At 47.1% G+C, this 20,707-nt stretch overlaps 1 protein-coding gene across 1 annotated transcript in view; it reads left to right on the top strand.

Annotated features, from left to right (window-relative positions):
• SAMM50 (SAMM50 sorting and assembly machinery component) overlaps positions 1-15,943 on the top strand; it is a 43,314-nt gene extending 27,371 nt beyond the window's left edge. The window contains exons 11-15 of the mRNA XM_003281408.2: positions 480-550; positions 3,008-3,075; positions 8,214-8,360; positions 9,351-9,492; positions 15,749-15,943. Coding sequence (XP_003281456.1) covers positions 480-550; positions 3,008-3,075; positions 8,214-8,360; positions 9,351-9,492; positions 15,749-15,794 — 474 coding nt within the window. The 3' untranslated portion in view covers positions 15,795-15,943. The remainder of the gene's footprint in view (positions 1-479; positions 551-3,007; positions 3,076-8,213; positions 8,361-9,350; positions 9,493-15,748) is intronic.
• The last annotated feature ends 4,764 nt before the right edge of the window (positions 15,944-20,707 follow it).

The following is a 20,707-nucleotide window of genomic DNA, read 5'->3' as shown; positions in this document are numbered from 1 at the left end:
CGACAGACAGGGTTCTGTCCTTGAGAGTGGTGGGGGAGCCTTGCAGCCAGTACATTCTTTCAGCCTAAAATGCTGTGTGCCCTGAATCCTTCCACATTTTGAGGCCGCGGCAAAGAGGCCTGAGCAGGTGCAGGGGGCCTGGCTCCCTCCTCCGTGAGGCCTTGGCTCGTGCTGCTGGGCATCACTTCCCATCGCAGAGCAGGGGCCTGCCCTGCGTCCGAATGGAAGCCGGGCCCTGCTTGCCTTCGGTGTGTCTTGATTTGGACTTTGGAATTGCGTGTTTTAATAGAATCCACATGGCCCTTCGAAGGGTAGCTCTGCAACAGAACAAGCCAGGCGTCCTCCTGTGGCCCTCGCACCCCAGCTCGGAGCTCTGCACGCCACGAGCGTTCAGTGTGTGGCCAGTTTGCTAGTTTCTGATGTTCCCTGGAGTGAAAGGAATGCTGGGAGAAAACAACCATTTGTTTCTATTTGAACAGGTTTTTTCAGCATCTCTCTGGGGTGGAATGTTGGTACCCATTGGTGATAAGCCGTCAAGCATTGCTGATAGGTAAGTACTAATCAATGAATGGATAATTTGCACATATTTTCCTTTGGATCTTTTCAGTTGTTTTTTATAAGGTGTTTTAGAGAAGTTTATTTAGGAGAGCATAGTATTTCAAATTTTCCTTTAGTATTTATGTTTAAGCTAATTTCAAAATATCGGGTATACCTCATACTTAATATTTTTTGCTTTTGTTGGGGAAGTTATTATATTAAAAATGTATTGTTCCCTTTTGATTATGAAGGAATACAGTTCATACTCATTGCAGAAATGCAAAAATGGAGAAACACTTAAAGAAATTAGAGAAATCACTCACCAAGTCATGAGAAATTCTTTATAAGCAGCATTGTAGTGGCGTATGTTTCATTATTTGCATATACCATAACTTTTTAGCCTGTGTATTTTTTGATATTTTATTTGTTTCTAATTTGTGACTTTTATAAATAACACTGTGAATAATAACTTTTAAGATAATTTGTTGTTTATTTTATTTTCTGTGGAATTACTCTCTCAAAGTAAAACTCGTAGTATTGCTGGGTGCTGCTTTTAGGAAGCTTACAGCAATTTATACCCCAACCAGCAGGGTATGAACTTGTACTTGTTGCTTCGAAATAGTAATCATTGTCCTCTAGGGCAAAAACCTTTTTTTCAACCCTGCATTAGTTAAAATGTACTGGTACAGCCTTTTTGGATGGTGCTTTGGAAGTAGAACAATTTTAGATTTATAAACTCCAGATCCTAACAGTTTCACAAAACTCCATGAATCTAATTTACAAAAGTACTTTTCTAAGTGTGTAAAGATTTATGTGTAGAAGGATGTCCATTGTAGCATTGCTGATAAATAGCAAAGAATTTGAAACTGCCTTATATAAGTTCCCCAGTAGGGAAATGATGAAATTCTAGCACAACCATTCCAGATCTATGTAGTTATTAAAGAGATATGTGTTCATAAGTTAGAATTTTGCACATGAATATGTTTAGTGGATCCCTTTCTAGTGTGCATGCAGGTATAGCACCGAGGGCCTGGGAAGCCAGCCACCAAAACAGTGACGGTGGGCACCCCGGAGGCTGGGATGCAGCAGGCAGAACCGTTTCACTCGTTATGTTATATGCATCCTGGATCATTTGAATTCAAATGTGTGATTTATCATGCCTTTTTTTATTTTATTTATCTATATTTTTTTTGAGACAGAGTCTTGCTCTGTCTCCCAGGCTGGAGTGCAGTGGCACGATCTCGACTTACTACAACCTCTGCCTCCCGAGTTTAAGCTATTCTGCCCCAGCCTCCCAAGTAGCTGGGACTACAGGCACCCAGTGCCACGCCCAGCTAATGTTTGTATTTTTAGTAGAGGCGAGGTTTTACCATGTTGGCCAGGCCGGTCTCTAACTCCTGACCTCAAGTGATCCACCCACCTCGGCCTCCCAAAATGCTGGGATTACAGGCGCGAGCTACCGCACCTGGCCTGATTGATCATTTCTTTAAAAATGAAGCTTGCTGTTTGTTTTTGCAATTCATGTTAATGGGGTATTCAGAAAAGCCTTGCTTAGAAATCCCAAGTAGTAAAAACACATTTATAGGTTTTAAAACTCAAATTAAAATGAAAAAATTCATAAAGGCTTTTATGTGGTAGGAAAACCAGAAGAAGCCGCGCCCTGTTCCCTTTGTGCTGTTGCAGACCTGCAGGGTGTTCTTAGCCTCCTGCGGCCTCAAGGGTCAGAGGGCTCTGAGGACACCTGCTGGGGTTGTGTCCTTGGCTGCCTCTTGGCTGGAAAGATTACACAGAATTTCTCTTGTCATTTAAATTCATTTTTTAGTAATTATCATAATCTAAAATCGGGTTCTAATATGCTGTTCAATTTTTCAGAAAGTGGATGGGTTTTTATGTAATTAATTTTTAATTCATGCTTTTCATATTATTCAGATATGGTTGGTGAGAGTGTGATAATCCAGTTCATTAGGGAACAAGAGGAGCTCATATTTAAAAATTATAAACCTAACAATAATTCTTTTTTGTTGTGTTTCTAGTATTATAGCCCCCCTTTTTGTAATATTGGGATTCTACTATTAAATAATTTGTATCTTGCTCTTCCTCGCTTAATATCGCACTGTGAGCCAGTAGGAGGCCTGCCATGAAATGGAACTGCGTCATGAATTCTCACAGACAGCAGATGGTTCCTTTGTGACAGACAGTTTGCCCTGCCCCTCTCTCCTAGTGTCTTTCTTTGCATCTTGTGTCTCACCTGCATCCCCAAAGTTTGCAGCGTCTCCTTAGGTGTTGAGATTTTTATGAAATTCCCCTGTAGTGTGCACCCTCTTGGACTTTCTCAGAGGTTTTGCCTTGTGAAAATGCTGTCGATAATCTAATATCGAATGTGAGTCTGACATGTGCTTCCTACGCGTTCCGTGTGTCATGTCGTTTCTCACCTCCTGACTTTCCTCTGACCCGTGCCATTTTGTCCTAGGTTTTACCTCGGGGGACCCACAAGCGTCCGCGGATTCAGCATGCACAGCATCGGGCCACAGAGTGAAGGTCTGTCCTTTCCCATCACGGCGCCAAGGCTAGAAGGCTCGTGTCTCACTTTGGAAACCATGTACCTGTTATTAGCTTACAGCAATAATAGACATTCCTCTTTCACGGTGGTAGAATTAGCACCTAACACAGAACTTATCATGTAGCAGATGCAGAACATTTATTGAGAGACTTGTAGGAAAATGAGAAAATATATCTGAGCAAAAACTCTGTGAAAATGACCCGCAGTCCTACCCAGAGAGAACATGTGTAAACATGTTGTTCTCTGTTCCCTGCAGGTTTGACATGTGCTTCCTACTCTTCCTTTGTTTACATATTTTTTTTTTTTTTTGAGACAGAGTCTCGCCCTGTTGCCCAGGCTGGAGTGCAATGGCGCGATCTCGGCTCACTGCAACCTCCGCCTCCTGGGTTCAAATGATTCTCCTGCCTCAGCCTCCCAAGTAGCTGGGATTACAGGCACCTGCCACCACGTCCAGCTAATTTTTGTATTTTTAGTAGAGATGGAGTTTTACCATGTTGGCCAGGCTAGTCTCAAACTCCTGACCTCGTGATCCACCTGCCTCAGCCTCCCAAAGTGCTGGGATTACAGGCGTGAGCCACCGTTCCCGATCCCTATGTATTATTATTAATATTATCATTATTATTTTGAGATGGAATCTCGCTCTGTCGCCCAGGCTGGAGTGCAGTGGCACGATCTCGGCTCACTGCAACCTCCGCCTCCCGGGTTCACACGATTCTCCTGCCTCAGCCTCCTGAGTAGCTGGGATTACAGGCACACACCACCACGCCTGGCTAACTTTTTGTGTATTTTTAGTAGAGACGGGGTTTCACTATGCTGGCCAGACTGGTCTTGAACCCCTGACCTCGTGATCCACCCGCCTTGGCCTCCTAAAGTGCTGGGATTACAGACGTGAGCCACTGTGCCCGGCCCCTATGTATTATTTTTAAACCCATTTCTCTCATCACCTCTCATAAAAATATAACAGTATGTTTTTATGAGAGTAAATTTTTAACAGCTACATATTTCATATTATTGTCATCCTATAATTATATTTTAGTTAATAGGCTTAATTTGTTAGAGCAGTTTTAGGTTTACGGAAAAGTTGGGCGAAAAGTACAGTGTTCCCGTATAACCCCCATAGCTTCCTTTATTGTTAGCACCTTGTGTTAGGATGCTTCGTTGATTAGGATTGGTGAAGCAATATGATACCTTATTAACTCAAGGCCGTAGTTTACATGAGGGTTCACTCTTAGTGTTGTACCTTCTGTGGGCTTTGACAAATGCATGATGTCCTGCGTTCACCATTCCAGGAACACACAAAGTGGCTTCACTGCGCTAAAAATCCTGGGCTCCCTTCATCCCTCCCACCAGACCACTGGAAACGACAGGTCTTTGAACTATCCAGGGGGTTTTGCCTTTTCCAGACAGTTTGGGAGTTGGGATCATACAGTTTGTAGCCTTTTCAAGTTGTCTTATTTTCCATAGTAATATGCACTTAAGGTCCCTCCATGTCTTTCTGAGACCTGATAGCTCGTTTCTTCTTATTGCTGAATAATATTCCTTTGTCTGGAAGTACCACAGTTTGTTTGTCCATTCAGCTGCCGAAGGACAGCTTGGTTGCTTCTAGTGTTTGGCAGTGATGAGTAAAGCTTCTATCAACATTCATGTGAAGGTTGTTGTGGACAGCTGCTGGGACGTAAGTTGTCACATCAGCTGGGTCAGTGCCGGGGACTGCAGTTGTTTGGTCACGCGTTAAGAGCACGCCTCCGCTTCCTAAGGAGCTGCCAGGCGAGCTTCCATAGTGGCTGCACCCTTTTGCATTTCCTCAGCGAGGAATGAGAGAGAGAAAGTTTGTCATCTTAATGGCTGCGTGTTTTGTCTTATGACGCACTGTTATCTTTTTAAAGACCAAATCCCAAGCTTTGGACATTGAGTTTGTGGGTTTTTTTTCTTTTATGATTATAAAACAATGTATTCACCTTCTAACTGAATCTTGGTACTCATCTGTAAGTTTTACTTTATTTATTTATTTATTTTTTCTTTTTTTTTTTTTTTTTTTTGAGATGGAGTCTCACTCTGTTGCCCAGTCTGGAGTACAGTGGCGCAATCTCAGCTCACTGCAACCTCCACCTCCCAGGTTCAAGCGATTCTCCTGCCTCAGCCTCCTGAGTAGCTGTGATTACAGGTGCCCACTACCATGCCCGGCTTATTTTTGTATTTTTATTAAAGACGGGGTTTCTCCATGTTGGCCAGGCTGGTCGCAAACTCCTGACCTCGTGATTTGCCCGTCTTGGCCTCCCAAAGTGCTGGGATTACAGGCATAAGCCATCACGCCTGGCCAAGTTTTACTTTAATATGAAATTCTAGATGTGAAATTGCCAGATCCAAGGATTTCAAGTGTTTTTAGGGCTTTATCGTGCTTTCTGGGAAGGTTGTCTCATTTATGCTCCTGGAACCGTCTCTGACATGCAACATCCGTCAGAGGTATCTCCACATGCTATGGAACTTTAAAACATCATTTAAGTGGATGCATATTATTCCATTATTAAACATTCTCCCCTGATTTTCTTAAATTTTTTTTTTTTTTTTGAGACAGAGTCTCGCTCTATTGCCCATGCTGGAGTGCAGTGGTGTGATCTCAGCTGACTGCAACCTCTGCCTCCCAGGTTCAAGTGATTCCTCCTGCCTCAACCTCCCGAGTAGCTGGGATTACAGGTGCCTGCCATCACGCCCAGCTAATTTTGGTATTTTTAAATAGAGATGGGGTTTCACCATGTTGGCCAGGCTGGTCTTGAACTCCTGACCTCAGGTGATCTGCCCGCCTCGGCCTCCCAAAGTGCTGGGATTACAGACGTAAGCCACTGTGCCCAGGATTTCTTAAAAGTCTTCAGCACCTTTGTTGCTTCCATTTTTATATCATCATAAGCAACAACTACACTCTGCATAAATTTTTGTCCAAAATATAGATTATTTCTTTTCACTTGTGTTTAGAGTGCTTCATTAGAGTGTAATTTTTAAGAAAAGGAACTTAAGTTTTTGATGGTTTTATTTCATTTGTTTATTATAAGCCAGTGTGATATGCCGAGTCTCTGAGAGCTGAGCCTTTACCTACCTGAGAAGTAAGGCATGCTGGTGTTCCACTCACCACCTCTGTGTGGTTGGCCAGACTCTGTGGGCAAGGATGTAAATTCCTATAATTTTTCTGTGAAAGTGGTTTGATGTATCAAGAGCCTTAAAATATGTATGTTCAAGAATTGTTAATAATACTATTAATGATAGCCGCAAGCTGGAAACCGGAAACCGAAATGCCCATCAACAGTAGGAAATGGTCAGATAATTAGTGGTGTCTTCCACTGTAATGAGGAAGAACAAGTTACAGCCACCGGCTGAATGATGGCATGAGTAAATCTCAGAAACATGTCGGGGGGGAGAAGCTAGACCCAGAGGAATGCCTCCTGGAAGATCCCATTTATAAAGCCTGGAGGCAGGTGAGGTGGCCTGCGCTGTGAGAGGATGGGGCAGTGGCTGCAAGTGGTATGGGCAGCAGGTGGTGGTTAGAAGGGAGAGCAAGGCCTCGTGTGGGGTGTGCTTGGTTTCTTGGTCCTGGTGCTCGCTGGGCAGGTGTGTTTCACATATAGAAATTCATTGAGCTGTACACTTAGGATGGGTATACTTTATTATATGTATACACAATAAAAGCTTAAAAAAATACATGTGTGTGCTAGGAAACTCATCACAGGTTAACGTCCATGATAAAGGAGTTAGAAACCAGTATGACAATATAAGAGAAATAGATCATTAAATATTGGTCCACCTATGTTGTTTTTCAGGCATAAAAATCCTATTTTCAGGGAAGATAAAGCGTTACGAGAAAGTGTTTACAATATATTAAAACTGAAAAAAAAGTAGGACTGGAAACTGTGTATATATGTATGTGTGTATATATATATAGAGAGAGAGAGCGAGCAAGCACCACATTTTATTGGCTTGCTTATTTGATTTTACATTTACGTTATAATCCACTGGAAGAAAGGACATCAGGATGTTAGCTGTTTATTTCTGAATGGTAGAAATTAAAATATTTTCATTTTTTCTTTCTGTTGATCGGATGTTCTACAATGAGTATATTTAACTTTTATGTTCGGAATAAAATCAGTTATTTAAGAAGAGAGAGGAGGAGTGGTTTCTGGGAAACAAAAAACAAGGTTGTTCTCCTGCAATTTGTTCATTCTCTGTTCCCATCAGAGCTCTCGTGTTGAAAGGGATTAAGGAGATGTTGGCGTCTTTTTTTTCCTTCTTTATCTGGATTGTGAGGAACTGAAGTCTTTAAATGAATCAGCAGTTCATTCATTGAAGTTAATCTTGAAGACATCAGTATTTTCCCATTTCATGGTCTGTCATTTTGTATTAGAGGAGAGTAAGACACTTTATAAGTGGTATTTTGCAACAAAGTATAAACCTTTGGGTTGTAGGTTTTCTGTTGCTTTATAGTTTAAAATGGAATGGACAGGAACGTTTTTAGAAATATGCAAATACATGCTCTCAGGGGATAGGCTTACACTTTGGCAAAAGTAACCTAAATCCTAGTGGTCATGAACCATTGAGAATCGTCTCTTCTCTGGAGACACTGAGCTGGAACCCGGTCTCACTGTGCAGTGGGTGGCAGGCAGCCTCTGCCTTTTGATTAATCGTGTGCAGCTGTCTCCACACACTGCAGAGACGCTTTCTGCATTTTGTCTCTATTGCGCTCTCGAAAATTTGGCAAAATAATGCATTTCATTTGCAGGTGGGAGTGATTTGGTCATCTACGTTTGTGGATAAAGTCATTGTCATGAGACTCATTTCTTCAAAGCATTTCACAGATACGATGAGTGACAGAGTGCATTCCTTCCTCAACGACATTGGCTTTGTTTGCCTCCTCAGTTAAATCAAGGTGTGAAACAAACCAGGAGAAAAAGAAAGATTATTTAAAATGAGGCCATCAGTATCAGGAATGAGAAGAACAGCTGCTTGCAAACTCCAGCACTGTGTGGCGTTGTGTACAGGACAGAAATCTTGCTTCTGTAAGTTGTGGAAAGTTAACATGACGTTAACCTTGTCGGACCTTGTTTTTGTTCTGCACCCCTCCCTTGCTTAGGAGACTACCTAGGTGGAGAAGCGTACTGGGCCGGTGGCCTGCACCTCTACACCCCGTTACCTTTCCGGCCAGGCCAGGGTGGCTTTGGAGAACTTTTCCGAACACACTTCTTTCTCAACGCAGGAAACCTCTGCAACCTCAACTATGGTAAAACTTGCGCTATTCAAGAAACCATTGTAGTACAGTTGTTTTCATGTTTAAAAGCACAGTACACAAAGAGGTGTCTTTTTTTTCTTTTTGAGATGGAGTCTCGCTCTATCGCCAGGCTGGAGTGCAGTGGCGCAATCTTGGCTCACTGCAACCTCCACCTTCTGGGTTCAAGTGATTCTCCTGCCTCAGCCTCCCGAGTAGCTGGGACTACAGGCGCCCGCCACCATGCCTGGCTAATTTTTTGTATTTTTAGTAGAGACAGGGTCTCACCACGTTGGCCAGGATGGTCTCGATCTCTTGACCTCGTGATCCACCCCGCTGGGATTCCCAGAGTGCTGGGATTACAGGCGTGAGCCACCGCGCCAGGCCATGTCTGTCTTTTTAGATTACATAGTCATTAAAGTTAGAGACTGTACCTTACTTGAAAAAAGTTCTTACAACACCTAACATAATGCCCAGCATTAAGTGGTTGGCTGAGCGAATGAAGCATACAAGAAAGATAATAATCTAATGCCCTTACAAAGAAAAGTCTGTTTGTTTATTTAATAAACAAGTCATGATGGCCACAGAGCTGAGTAGGATTGGGCGCCTTCCTCAGGGAGTTCAGGTCCAGAAGAGACTCCCAGCAGGTGCCTGGGTGCTAGGGGTGCCTGGAAAGCTTCCTAGAAGGCATGGAAGTCTCCAAGCTGAAACTCAGAGTGGGGCTTCCCAGGTGGTCAGGGGATGGGGAAAAGTCATTCTAAGCAGAGGGAACAGAATATGCCAGGCCCAAAGAATTGAGAAGGCGTGGCTTTTTCTGGATGTAAGTAAGTATGGTTCCAAGTCCTCTCTTGACTTGGGTCCTAATCTCACTTCATGCATCCTCCTTAATCTCTAGGCCTGGCTTTAAAAGCAACTGCAGGGCCCAGCAAGGGGGAGCCAGGGCTTGTCTGGGAGAGCTTGGAAGGACGGGCACGCGCTGTTGCTCACACGTCTTTCTCTTTTCAGGGGAGGGCCCCAAAGCTCATATTCGTAAGCTGGCTGAGTGCATCCGCTGGTCGTATGGGGCCGGGATTGTCCTCAGGCTTGGCAACATCGCTCGGTTGGAACTAAATTACTGCATCCCCATGGGAGTACAGACAGGCGACAGGTACGTGTTGGGAATTATTTTCCACAATCACATCCCACTCTCCAGTAATTTTATTTTGTTTTGGACGTGGTTAATTTCATCAGTGGCTTTTAAGCTTGAAGATTTTAAGAGAAATTAAATAGCAAAATAATGAAAACACATGTATTTTCCTCCGTTGGGTTTTTCTTCATCTAGTTGGGAGGAGCAAGTGTGAGGCGTTCCCACTCCCTCCCTCAGGCGCTTCGTGCTTATTGTCCCCAGGGTAGTGGGAGCCCCTGCGAGGGTCTGGCTGGAGGAATTGACAGGTGATTCGCTTCCTGTGTTTTGGAAACAGAAGGCAGTGTTTTGAGCAGTTGACTTTGCAGGCCAGGGTATCTAGGAAAGTTGGGGTGAGTGAAGCTTTGTTCCTGACCACAGAGGACGCGATCTTGAGAACCGCTCTCTACAGCAGGGGAACCCACCTTCTTGCCTTTTCTCCACCCCTTATTTTATTGAGGAAAGATTCCCTAAATGTTACATGGGTGAATATGGTATAGGGCTAGTTACACAGTTATAGAAACAAATTCTATTTCTTACATGCATTGTGTAAAAATTTTTTTTTTTTTTTTGAGACAGACTCTCGTTCTGTCGCCCAGGCTGGAGTGCAATAGCACAATCTTGGCTCACTGCAACCTCTGCCTCCCAGGTTCAAGCGATTCTCCTGCCTCAGCCTCCTGAGTAGTTGGGATTACAGGCATGCACCACCACACCCGGCTAATATTTTGTATTTTTAGTAGAGATGGGGTTTCACCATGTTGGTCAGGGTGGTGTCAAACTCCTGACCTCGTGATCTGCCCGCCTCGGCCTCCAAAAGTGCTGGGATTACAGGCGTGAGCCACTGCGCCCGGCATTTTTTTTTTTTTTTTTTTTTTTTTTTTGAGACTGGGTCTTTCTCTATCACCCAGCTGGAGTGCAATGGCCTGATCATGGCTCACTGCAGCCTTGGCCTCCTGGGCTCAAGTGATCCCCCTGCCTCAGCCTCTCAAGTAGCTGGGACTACACACCAGGCTAATTTTTGTATTTTTTGTAGAGACAGGGTTTTACCACATTGCCCACCCAGGCTGGTCTGGAATTCCTGGGCTCAAGCCATATGCCCGCATTGGCCTCCCAAAGTACTGGGATTACAGGTATGAGCCATCGCACCCAGCTGCATTGTGTAAATTTTAAGAGATTCAGATGTGTTTTCATTATAGTGTATCTCAGTCAGCTCAGGCTGCCATCACAAAATACCATGGAGTATTTAAGAGTGACTTAAACAACAGATGTTCATATTCTGCCAGTTCTGGAGGTTGGAAAGTCCAAGATCAGGGTGCTGGCAGATTTGGTTGCTGTTGGATTCTCTTCTTGGCTCGCAGATGGCAGTCTTGCCACTGTGTCCTCACTTGGAGGAGGAAGAGTGCAGGCCAGTGCCCCAATGCCTCTTCTTATGTGGCCCCTAATTCCATCATGAGGGCCCCATCTTCATTACCTTGTCTGCACCTCAGCACTTCCCAAAGGCCTGCCTCCAGGTATCAACACCATCCTGTCAGGGTTAGGATTTCAGCATGTGAATCTTGTGGGGACATGAATGTTCAGTCCACAACAGTGTTCATACTGTCTCTTATTTTTGTATATGCATTCACAGCACCCCAGCCTATGTTTTTTCTCTTCATTTTTGTGTCTACCTTTATGTTGCCACCAAATGGTGGTGCTGTTGGAGGCTTAACCCAGTTTCAAATAGGTTGTAGTTTGTGCTAGTTGAAGGAAATGCTGTATCATTTTTACTCTCTCCGTCTTCTGCATCAGCATGTAGGGGATGGTGCTTTGTAAAGGGGAGCCACATTCGCAAGTGTTTCTGAGCATCGCCTCTCAGGTGCAGTCTGCGTCTGTCATTCAGGTCTTTTATGGTTATTGCTTCAGTGGAATCTGCTCTTTACGCTCTTGCCAGAATGCTGTTCAGCATCTGCTCTGCGTCTGGGGACACGGCAGGGGCTGCCAGGCTGCTGCGGCTCCCTAGTGATGACAGGGCCTTCCAGTGCCTTCAGAGATGGCGGTGGCTGCTCCCACAACCGCCAGCTCCCATTCCCCTCCACGCCTCTCCTGTTCTCCACACAAAGCCCGAGCTGGAAAGGGTGCAGTCACACAGGCTGCGTGCATGTGTGCCTGGGGGCCCAGCTACCCGGGCTTGGGGCCCAGCTTGGCCACTCTGTGTGACTGTGTGGCCCGGGGTGAGTCACAAAACCTCTCTGGGTGTCCATTTTCTTTTTTTTGAGACGGAGTCTCGCTCTGTCGCCCAGGCTGGAGTGCAGTGGCGCAATCTCGGCTCACTGCAAGCTCCGCCTCCCGGGTTCACGCCATTCTCCTGCCTCAGCCTCTCCGAGTAGCTGGGACTACAGGCGCCCGCCACCACGCCCGGCTAATTTTTTGTATTTTTAGTAGAGACGGGGTTTCACTGTGGTCTCCATCTCCTGACCTCGTGATCCGCCCGCCTCGGCCTCCCAAAGTGCTGGGATTACAAGCGTGAGCCACCACGCCCGGCCTGGGTGTCCATTTTCATGCCCAGAGGATGGACGATAATGATGGTGACTGTTGCAGTTTGGAGAACTCAGTGAGTTACTGCATGCAGAGTCCCTGGCGCACCGCCTGGCCTGGGGTCGGGAAGTGGTTATTTTTCCTGGGCTGCTCTGCTGCTGATACACCCGGCGTGGCCAGCCCCTCACACAAGGGAACAGGTTCCTGTGGGAGCTGTTGCGCAGCTACCACCTAACAGACAGTTTGTGACAAGCCATAGATGGGATGATGCATCCTGATTTTGGAGATAATAAAGTGAAAAGATTGGCACCTTTTTCCAGAGCGAGACTGCATTAGATAACTCCACGCCCTTATGGTCTTCAGCAGACCAGGCTGGTTTTGCAAGTTTCTTTCTACGAAGCCCTTATTCCCTCTGCGGATGGGAGTGTTGGGCTCCCTGGCCTAACAGCCAGCTGCTCATTTGAAGCCTTGCGGGTGAATCCTTGCAGGTGGCCCCAGAGGCGCTGTGACGCTGCTGCACCAACACCCAGCTTAAGTGGGTGGTTTTGAGTGGTTGACTGCAGGCCCGGGGCTCGAGGGGCGTTGGAGCGAGGGAAGCTTTAGATACCGCTCTCTGACACAGTCCCTGCTGCTCTGGGACACGCCGCTGTGCACTTCTTGGGCAGGGAGGGTCTGAGCAGCCCACGCTGCCGTCACCACCATTGCAGTGCTCTTTGTAGCCACTGGGTGTCAGTGTGCCCTGAGAAGTCAGCGCGGCTTTTAGGAGCTCTGTTGAATTGACCCTTTCTGAAATAATTTTCATATAAAGTGGTTACAGTTACCTTTCAGCTTTACTTCTGTCTCTTCAGGTTAAATCTAAAAAAATACATTTCAGAGATTAATTTCAAAATATGGTTTATTCTGGGAGGAAGCAGCATACTAAGCACGTGACATTTAAAGACCAGGCTATAAAGAAGTGCCTCTGCCCCCAGGCCAGGTGGCAGCTGTTCAGCAGATGTTTATTATGGACAGTGAGCTCCGAACGGGGTCAGCCTGGCACCCCGAGTGTGGAAGACATTTTCGTTTAGTGTGAGGCCTTGTTTGAGGTTGGTCATCAATACTGGAATTTCGTGAAGTTGGAGTGAGGTTGCCAGATTTAATCTTCATTTCTAAAATTAGGTAGCTGGCAGGATGGGGTATCGTGTGTGTAGAAATTATCCACAGGTTTCCCCCATAACTGAGGCGGGCACACCGTAAATAGGACTTCAGACATTCACAAAGAAGGAAACAGTTTTGAGATGTTTGCTAACTGTTATGCCGCAGGTGATTTGTGGCACCACTGTCTCTGGGCTCTAACAGCGTTCTGTCAGTTCGTGTCTTAGGAGTCCGGTCTCTGGAGACACAGGGCTGAATCAGGCAGGCTCGCTTGGGAGAGCAGTTAGCAGCAGGAAGACGAGAAAGTAGATCATCTCAGTTGAGAGGGCCCCCTGGAGCAGGTCCCTGAGCTGAATCTTCCTGGAGGACAGCCAGCCAGGTGCTTGCAGAAGACATGCAGGGACAGTGGTCCTGGCTAACAAAGGCAGGAGCAAAGCTGTGCAGGTGTGCACGGTCGGTGGGCACCGGACAGAACCGCGTCCTACGGGAACAGAAGGGGGAGTGGGGAGGTCCAGGCCCTGAGCTCCCACGCCTTTGCCTTCCAGCCCTGCTGACCTTTTTGCCCTTGGGTACATACCAGGGTCCTTGAGCTCAGGACTTCATCTGCCTTGTTCACCGCTGAGGTCCCCATGACTAGAACTGCATCTGGTGTTGGAAGTGAGAGCCAGGCGGAGAGGCTCCTGGCATGTGGTGGGAGATGGGGTGCAAGGCACCAAGGGTGCTGTTGGCATGACCTTCCTAAAGACCCCATGCTGGGTGCTTCCTGGCCTCCAGCCTCAGATTCCAAGTTCATCAGAAGCCTTTGAACATCAGACTCCAAGACCCCGTGCTGGCAGTGGCAGTGCTGGGTGAGAAGAAGGTGGGAGATGACCAAGACAGCGGCCGTGAGGGAGGGAGAGAGCGTGGGGTGCATAGCAGAAGGTGGATGTTTGGGGCTGTCTGGAGGATGCCAAGGCTGGCTTGCCCTTGGTCTGGTGGAATTTTGCAGCACTGCTTTGAATGTTTGCAGTGGGTATTTTGTTCTGTGACATGTTCGTGTGGTCTCTGAGCATAAACCTATGCTTGTGAAGTTGTTTAATCTGTTTGTTTGTACTTAGAGTGAACAGGCCTTTATTGGAATGCTTGCTTGTTTTCTGAATTACATATGCCAAGAGCTTGACTTCCTTTTTAGCTCCTAGCTTATGTTCAGGCATTTTTCTAGTAGCAAATGTAGGTATAGACTAGTTTGAAGGAGCCGAGAGTGTACAATATAAAAACAGATCTGAACACAACTAAATGGTACAAATGCAGCTCGGGTTTTGATGTGGATTCTGGTGTTTTAAGGCCATGGATGTGGCTCACTGTAATCACGAAGGGGCCGCAGGCCTGGCTTCTGGTGAGAGGACTGCACTGCCGGGGTTGGTTAATAAGCACCCTTCATCCTACAGGAGGCGGGCGCAGCATTCATGAGTATCTGTCTTGAATCTCTTCGTGGATCAGATATTGTGTCTTCTTGCTCAGAGTCAGGTTGGAAAAGGAAAACTTGCTGCCAGTGTTCATGTGCTCCAAATCCTCAGCTTGGGCGAGGGCACAGGCGTCATGAATAAAGGAGCCATTCTTGCTGGCCGGTCTTTTCTAGAAATTGCCCACAGCTTGCAAAAAGGCTGTGTTCCCTGGCCCTGGCTGCAGCTGTGTAGCATTCTGAATATCATTTTCCCCAGAAGTTGAGGTCCCTAGGTTAGGCCCACCTTGTCCCAAAAGGGTAGCATTGGCCTTGCCCCATGCACAGGCTCCAGGTGGACAGAGCTGCTGCAGGCGTGCTGTCAGGGTGACAGGCTGCCCCCCAGCTGTGCGTCCTCAGCCAGGCTGAGGCATGGCAGTGTGTCGGAAAGAGCAAGGCCTGTGGGTGCCCCTGAGCCAGGTCTGGAGTCCTGCCCTGCCACTTCTCAGCCGTGTGACTGGAGCCTGTTTGCTCCTCTCTGAAAATGGGCCTGGTGGTTTGTCCCCAGGTTCTTACCACTGTGTGGAGTCACACCTGCAGAGGGTCAGCTCATAACAGATATGGCAACCAATGTGACTTTTGAATCCTTCCTTCCTGGGGTCAGGAGCAGGTGTAAGAGGTGATCAGGCTAAACCCCTTAGGGCTGTGGGTACTGCTGGTTTCCTAAGCCCCAGGACCTTCTGGGGGCCAGGCGGACCTTAAGGGGGCCGGGCGGACCTTAAGTTCTGTCCACCTGCTTCTCCCCCATCCTCATTACCCACCTTGTCCTTCCTGCTCCTTCCCTCTCTGCTCTGCCTCTCATCAGCCCTCTGTCCTCCCCGTCAGGAGAGGGGAACGTGAAGGAGGTAAGGAGGGAGCAGTGCAGGAGGATTTGGGTCTCTCCTTCTTTCCCTTTTCCATTCTCCAAGGGCTTAACCAGCTGGTGAAGGTTCTTAATCAGCAAAGGAGGAAGCAGCTGGGGCCGGTGAGGGTGAGGCCAGCAGCCAGGCAGGAAGGCAGCAGGAGGAGGAGGAAGCGGAGGTGGCATCTTCTGAGAGGCGCATGCTCACTGAGTCGTGAAGATGGCAGGGCTGGCGGAGCGGCCACCGCATCTGATCTCTCCCCTTTTTTTAGGATATGTGATGGCGTCCAGTTTGGAGCTGGGATAAGGTTCCTGTAGCCGACACCCCTACAGGAGAAGCTCTGGGACTGGGGCAGCAGCAAGGCGCCCATGCCACACACCGTCTCTCGAGGAAACACGGCTCAGCGATTCTTTGACTGCAGACCCTGTGGGAAACCCTGTCAATAAATGTTAAAGACACACTCCGAGGCCACATGGATGTGGTTTGCTTTCACTCAACAGTATGGCCCGCGTGGCCTTTCCCCGGGACCACCCGTGTTCTCACACACCCGCCCAGTGTCTGCGAGTCTGTGTTTGGTTCCCATGTACCAGACATGATGTATTCAGAGCCAGGCAGCAGGAGGGAGCTTGGCCCCAGAGGAAACTCAGCCCTGCTGTTACGGAGAGGGCGCGCTCCCCTCGATGCACTAGCTGGTGTCAGAGGAGGCCCACAGCAGCGGGCGCTTGGAGCCACGGTGCTCGAGCCATTTGAATGTGTGAGTGGCAAGGGAGAAATATCCAAACCGTGTAACATTAGGGACACTGAAGCAAAGAGGGAGCCTGGTGTCTACAGATGAATGGCAGCATGAATGAGTGTGCGTTTTCTGGGGCCACTCTAAGTCACCACAAACCTGGGGGCTTAAAACAACACACATTAATCCTCTTGTAGTCTGGGGATCAGAGTCCAGAATGGGTCTTGCTGGGTCGTGTCCTCCTGGAGGTGCTAAGGGGAAATCCCCCTCCTTTGCCAGCAGTTAGAGGCACCACATTCCTTGGCCGACGTCACCTCCATCGGTGTCCCCCATCTCTCCCTCTTACCTCCTCGCATCTCTGCTGTCTTTGAAGGACCCCTGTGGTGACCTTGGACCCGCCCGGGGAATCCAGGGGTCTTATTTCTAAGTCAGCAGATGAGCGTCCTTAATTCCGTCTGCAGCCTTAGCGCCCCTTTGTCATGTTATCGTCACGTTTACGCGATCCAGGGATTAGGAGGTGTGCATCTTCGGCTGGGTGGGAGTGCGGGACATTATTCTGTCTCACACAACTAGTATCTCTAATATTTGGGGGATGGTCTTAAATTGGTCACACATAAAAAAAGTTTTTGAAGAACGTTAAACCTCGTTTGAATTGAAAAAGTGGCGCAGTATGGAAATGTCTAGTGTTGCAGGTGATGCCCCGCAGGCCTTCACACATGCTTTACTCTCCAATTTTTTCTCTCTCTGAGCTGGGGCTGAGTCCCCGTCACTTTCAGTCCTCCCCGTAACTTGTTGTTTATGTTTTTGCCAAATGACCTGAAGATTTGGACCTCAGTCTGAGGACCCATATTATCCCTGGGCCACACTCTCAGGCACCCCAGGACTGTCTCACCCTCATTGCCTGCAGAAGCTGCAGGGATTTTGCAGAGAATATATAAAAAGAAACAGTTTTGGCTGGGCATGATGGCTTGTGCTTGTAATCACAGCAGTTTGGGAGGCCGAGGTGGGTGGATCATTTGAGGCCAGTAGTTCAAGACCAGCCTGGCCAACATGGCGAAACCCCACTTCTACTAAAAATAGAAAAATTAGCTGGGTGGCAGGTGCCTGTAGTCCCAGCTACTCAGGAGGCTGAGGCAGGAGAATCGCTTGAATGCAGGAGGCAGAGGTTGCAGTGAGCTGAGATCCGCCACTGCACTCTAACCTGGGCGACAGAGCAAGACTCTGTCTCAAAAAAAAAAAAAAAGAGTTTTGCCTTCCTTGTAATAGTTAGGAACATGGAAAGGTGTACTTTTCTCCCCCAAAATGATGTATTCTTTACAGTTTCATGTTTATGCCTTTGACAAAATCAGAAACCCATGTTTCAACACTGTCACGTTCAGACCATCAACTCAGACCAGTGAAATCTGAATAATACAGACTCAGCATTATGATCTTTGAGAAATCATCTACTACGCCAGTGGAGAACCCGGCGAAAGGGTCGCCTGTGAAAAGGTACCTGTTTAATCAAGTGGGTCTGGAGTACCCCAGGTTGCTACCGCCAGCTCCTTAATTAAAGCTCACCAGGGCCAGCTGTCTCTCGTGTGGCTGCAGGGTGTTTAATTTGCAGGTGGACTCCATGGGCTGCTCCTCCACAGGTGAAGTGAAAACAGTGGAGGTCCTGGGTGAAAATGTGGGTTCTGTTCATCCTCAGAGGGTGGTAAGTGGGCAGACTAGAGCGTGAAGCCAGAGGCACTTCATAAATTGCTTTCCACAAAAGACCAAAAAATAAGGCACGTTCATTGTGGGAAGGAATTTCATAGCTGCTATTTTAGAGAGCTCAGAGAGCAAAGAAAGACGGAAAGCCTCACAAAAATCCCCCTTGAAATCCTCCCTTGGCTTAGTGATTCTTTGCATCTTAATGTTACTCCGTTTCTTCTTTAAATACTTCAATGTTCTGGACTGGAAGAGAGCTGGGTATTTAATTAACCTCTTGCTTTACTCGGCGAGGGATGGGCCGTGCTGCTTCCGCTGGCGAATGCTGCCGGGTCCGTGCCGGAAGCCTGCTGGCTCGGTCATCTTCCATTTGTAACAAGGAGATCGATTTTAGTGAACCTAATCTTCACGATGCTTCTGGAAGAACAGCTGTGACGATGGATCACTCCTCTGTTATCACGAATTTGCGGTGCTCTCGGTACACACACTGTGACCTTTAACAAACGGTTTCAGTAGTGGCGTGCCTGCCACGCTGTGCCACAAGGCTCTTGTGTACCTGGCTGCTGTCTACAAGTCTTATGACCCAGTGAGGGAGCAGACTGTTCTGCCAAATGCCATCGCTACTAGGACAAAGGACAGTCACCTGGTGAGGATCTGCCATCAGGCCACATTTTCCCGTTGGGTGACTCCTGCAAAGGCCCTACGCTTTGATGTCCTCCCCATCTCCTGCTGCTCCTTAAACTAAGAACTCCTTTTAATTTCTGAATTCTCCCTTTTTAAAGACCAGATAAATTTACCTTTGGGACAGTTAGATGTGCACAAATGCACCATATGTTTAAAGATCACCAAAAAGGAGAGAAAAGGGATTCCTTAGTCCAGAGAACAAAAACTGGTGAGCTGCAATTTAAATAAAACGAATGTTGTTAAAATCAGGTTGTACTCACAAGTCCAAATTTCTAGCTTCTCTTGAGAAACTGGATCCGACAAACAAAAAATGTTCATTCCTACCTGCAGCAGGAGGCTGGAGCTGAGACGTGGGTGTCCCTGCAGCCGGGGCCTGGGCTCCCAGGCACTCATGGCTTCTCTGGCTGGTTCACTTCTCCCTGGCTCAGACAGATCAAGAGTGGAAACATCTGAATATGCTCAAGGAGGAGGTAAGTTTTGGGGAAAAAACTGTCAGAAAGTGGATGAGGGCTGGGTGCAGTGGCTCATACCTGTAATCCTAGCACTTTGGGAGGCTGAGGAGGGAGGATTGTTGCTTGAGCCCAGGAATTTGAGACTACTCTGCACAACGTAGTGAAACCCCATTTCTATGGAAAAAAAAAAAAGAATAGCCGAGCGTGGTGGCACCTGTGGTCCCAGCTACTCGAGAGACTTAGGTGGGAGGATCACTTGAGCCCAGGAGGTTAAGGCTGCAGTGAGCCGTGATTGCACCACTGCACTCCAGCCGGGGCAACAAAGCGAGACCTTGTCTCAAAAAGAAAGAAAGTGGACTAGCAGTGAGCCCTGCATCAGGGGCCCTGGCTCTTGCCCTGTTGGGGCTGTTTACCAAATCCACTCACTGCTTTCCTCAAGTTTTTCTTCTATTAAAGGAGAAGATCTTGGTGTATTCAGCAATAGATTCCATGCTTAGTGGATGCCACTCGTGAGCTTTCTAGGGCTTTCTACCCCCAAGGTAAAGGCTAGATGATTTCTAACACCAGAAATTGATTGTTTTGCCTGTCTGGGGACATTATGTACAAGGAGTTGAACAGTGGCTCCTTGATTGTGATTCAGGCTGGAGGTGAATCCCAGCTCTGTGGTTGACCAGCTGTATGACGTTGAGCAAGTTCTCATGTGCGTTCAAATATGAATGGGCCACTGTGAATATGAGGTACAATCCCCTGTTTCCCAATGAAGAAAAGCCAGGTGGAGGACAGTGGCCAACCCGAGTAAATAACCTTTAGAAATACAGATAGAATAGGCCGGGCGTGGTGGCTCACACCTGTAAAATTTTGCAGATCTTTCAATATCTGTCTTCAAAACCAGAGGGATTCTTGCATCTGGTTCTGCGTTCAGTTTGTTGCATTTGAAGTTGTTCAATTGATGCATATGAAGAAAATCTGTTTTCACATAGGTATGTATTTGGAAAAGAGAGTATTTTAGTAGCCTTTTCACATAACTGTGAACATTCTTTGATACTTCACCAAAACTCAACTAATGAACGATTTTGAAAGGTTAGTTGCAGTGTGGAATCTGAAACCCCGTCTATGGCTTTTTCACACTCTGTTCCATTAAGATCCCCTGGTCTACCCGGCACTGTGATTGGATCATTTACCCAGGCATGCTTTTGTAACATCATACGCTAGTCATTTGCAAAATACTGGTTCCCTGAATTATGAAAATCTTCCAAATGTCAACACGTGTTCACTATGCAAAACATTTGGTGCAGTGGCTCATGCCTCTAATCCCAGCACTTTGGGAGGCCGAGGTGGGCCGATCACCTGAGGTCAGGAGTTCGAGACAAGCCTGGCTAACACAGTGAAACCCTGTCTCTACTGAAAATACAAAAAATTAGCTGGGTGTGGTGGCGGGCGCCTGTAGTCCCAGCTACTTGGGAGGCTGAGGCAGGAGAATGGTGTGAAACCGGGAGGCGGAGCTTGCAGGGAGCAGAGATTGTGCCACTGCACTCCAGCCTGGGTGACAGAGTGAGACTCCGTCACAGAAAAATAAATAAATAAATAAAGATCACATTCATTAATATCAGCACCCATTGGATCAGGAAAATCTAAGTACAGATGCTCCTTGACTTAACATTAGATAAACCCG

This window comes from Nomascus leucogenys, chromosome 7b, assembly GCF_006542625.1.
Source record: "Nomascus leucogenys isolate Asia chromosome 7b, Asia_NLE_v1, whole genome shotgun sequence".
NCBI lineage: Eukaryota > Metazoa > Chordata > Mammalia > Primates > Hylobatidae > Nomascus > Nomascus leucogenys.
Note: the sequence above shows the minus strand (reverse complement) of the source record. Positions and strands in the feature narration are given on the sequence as shown.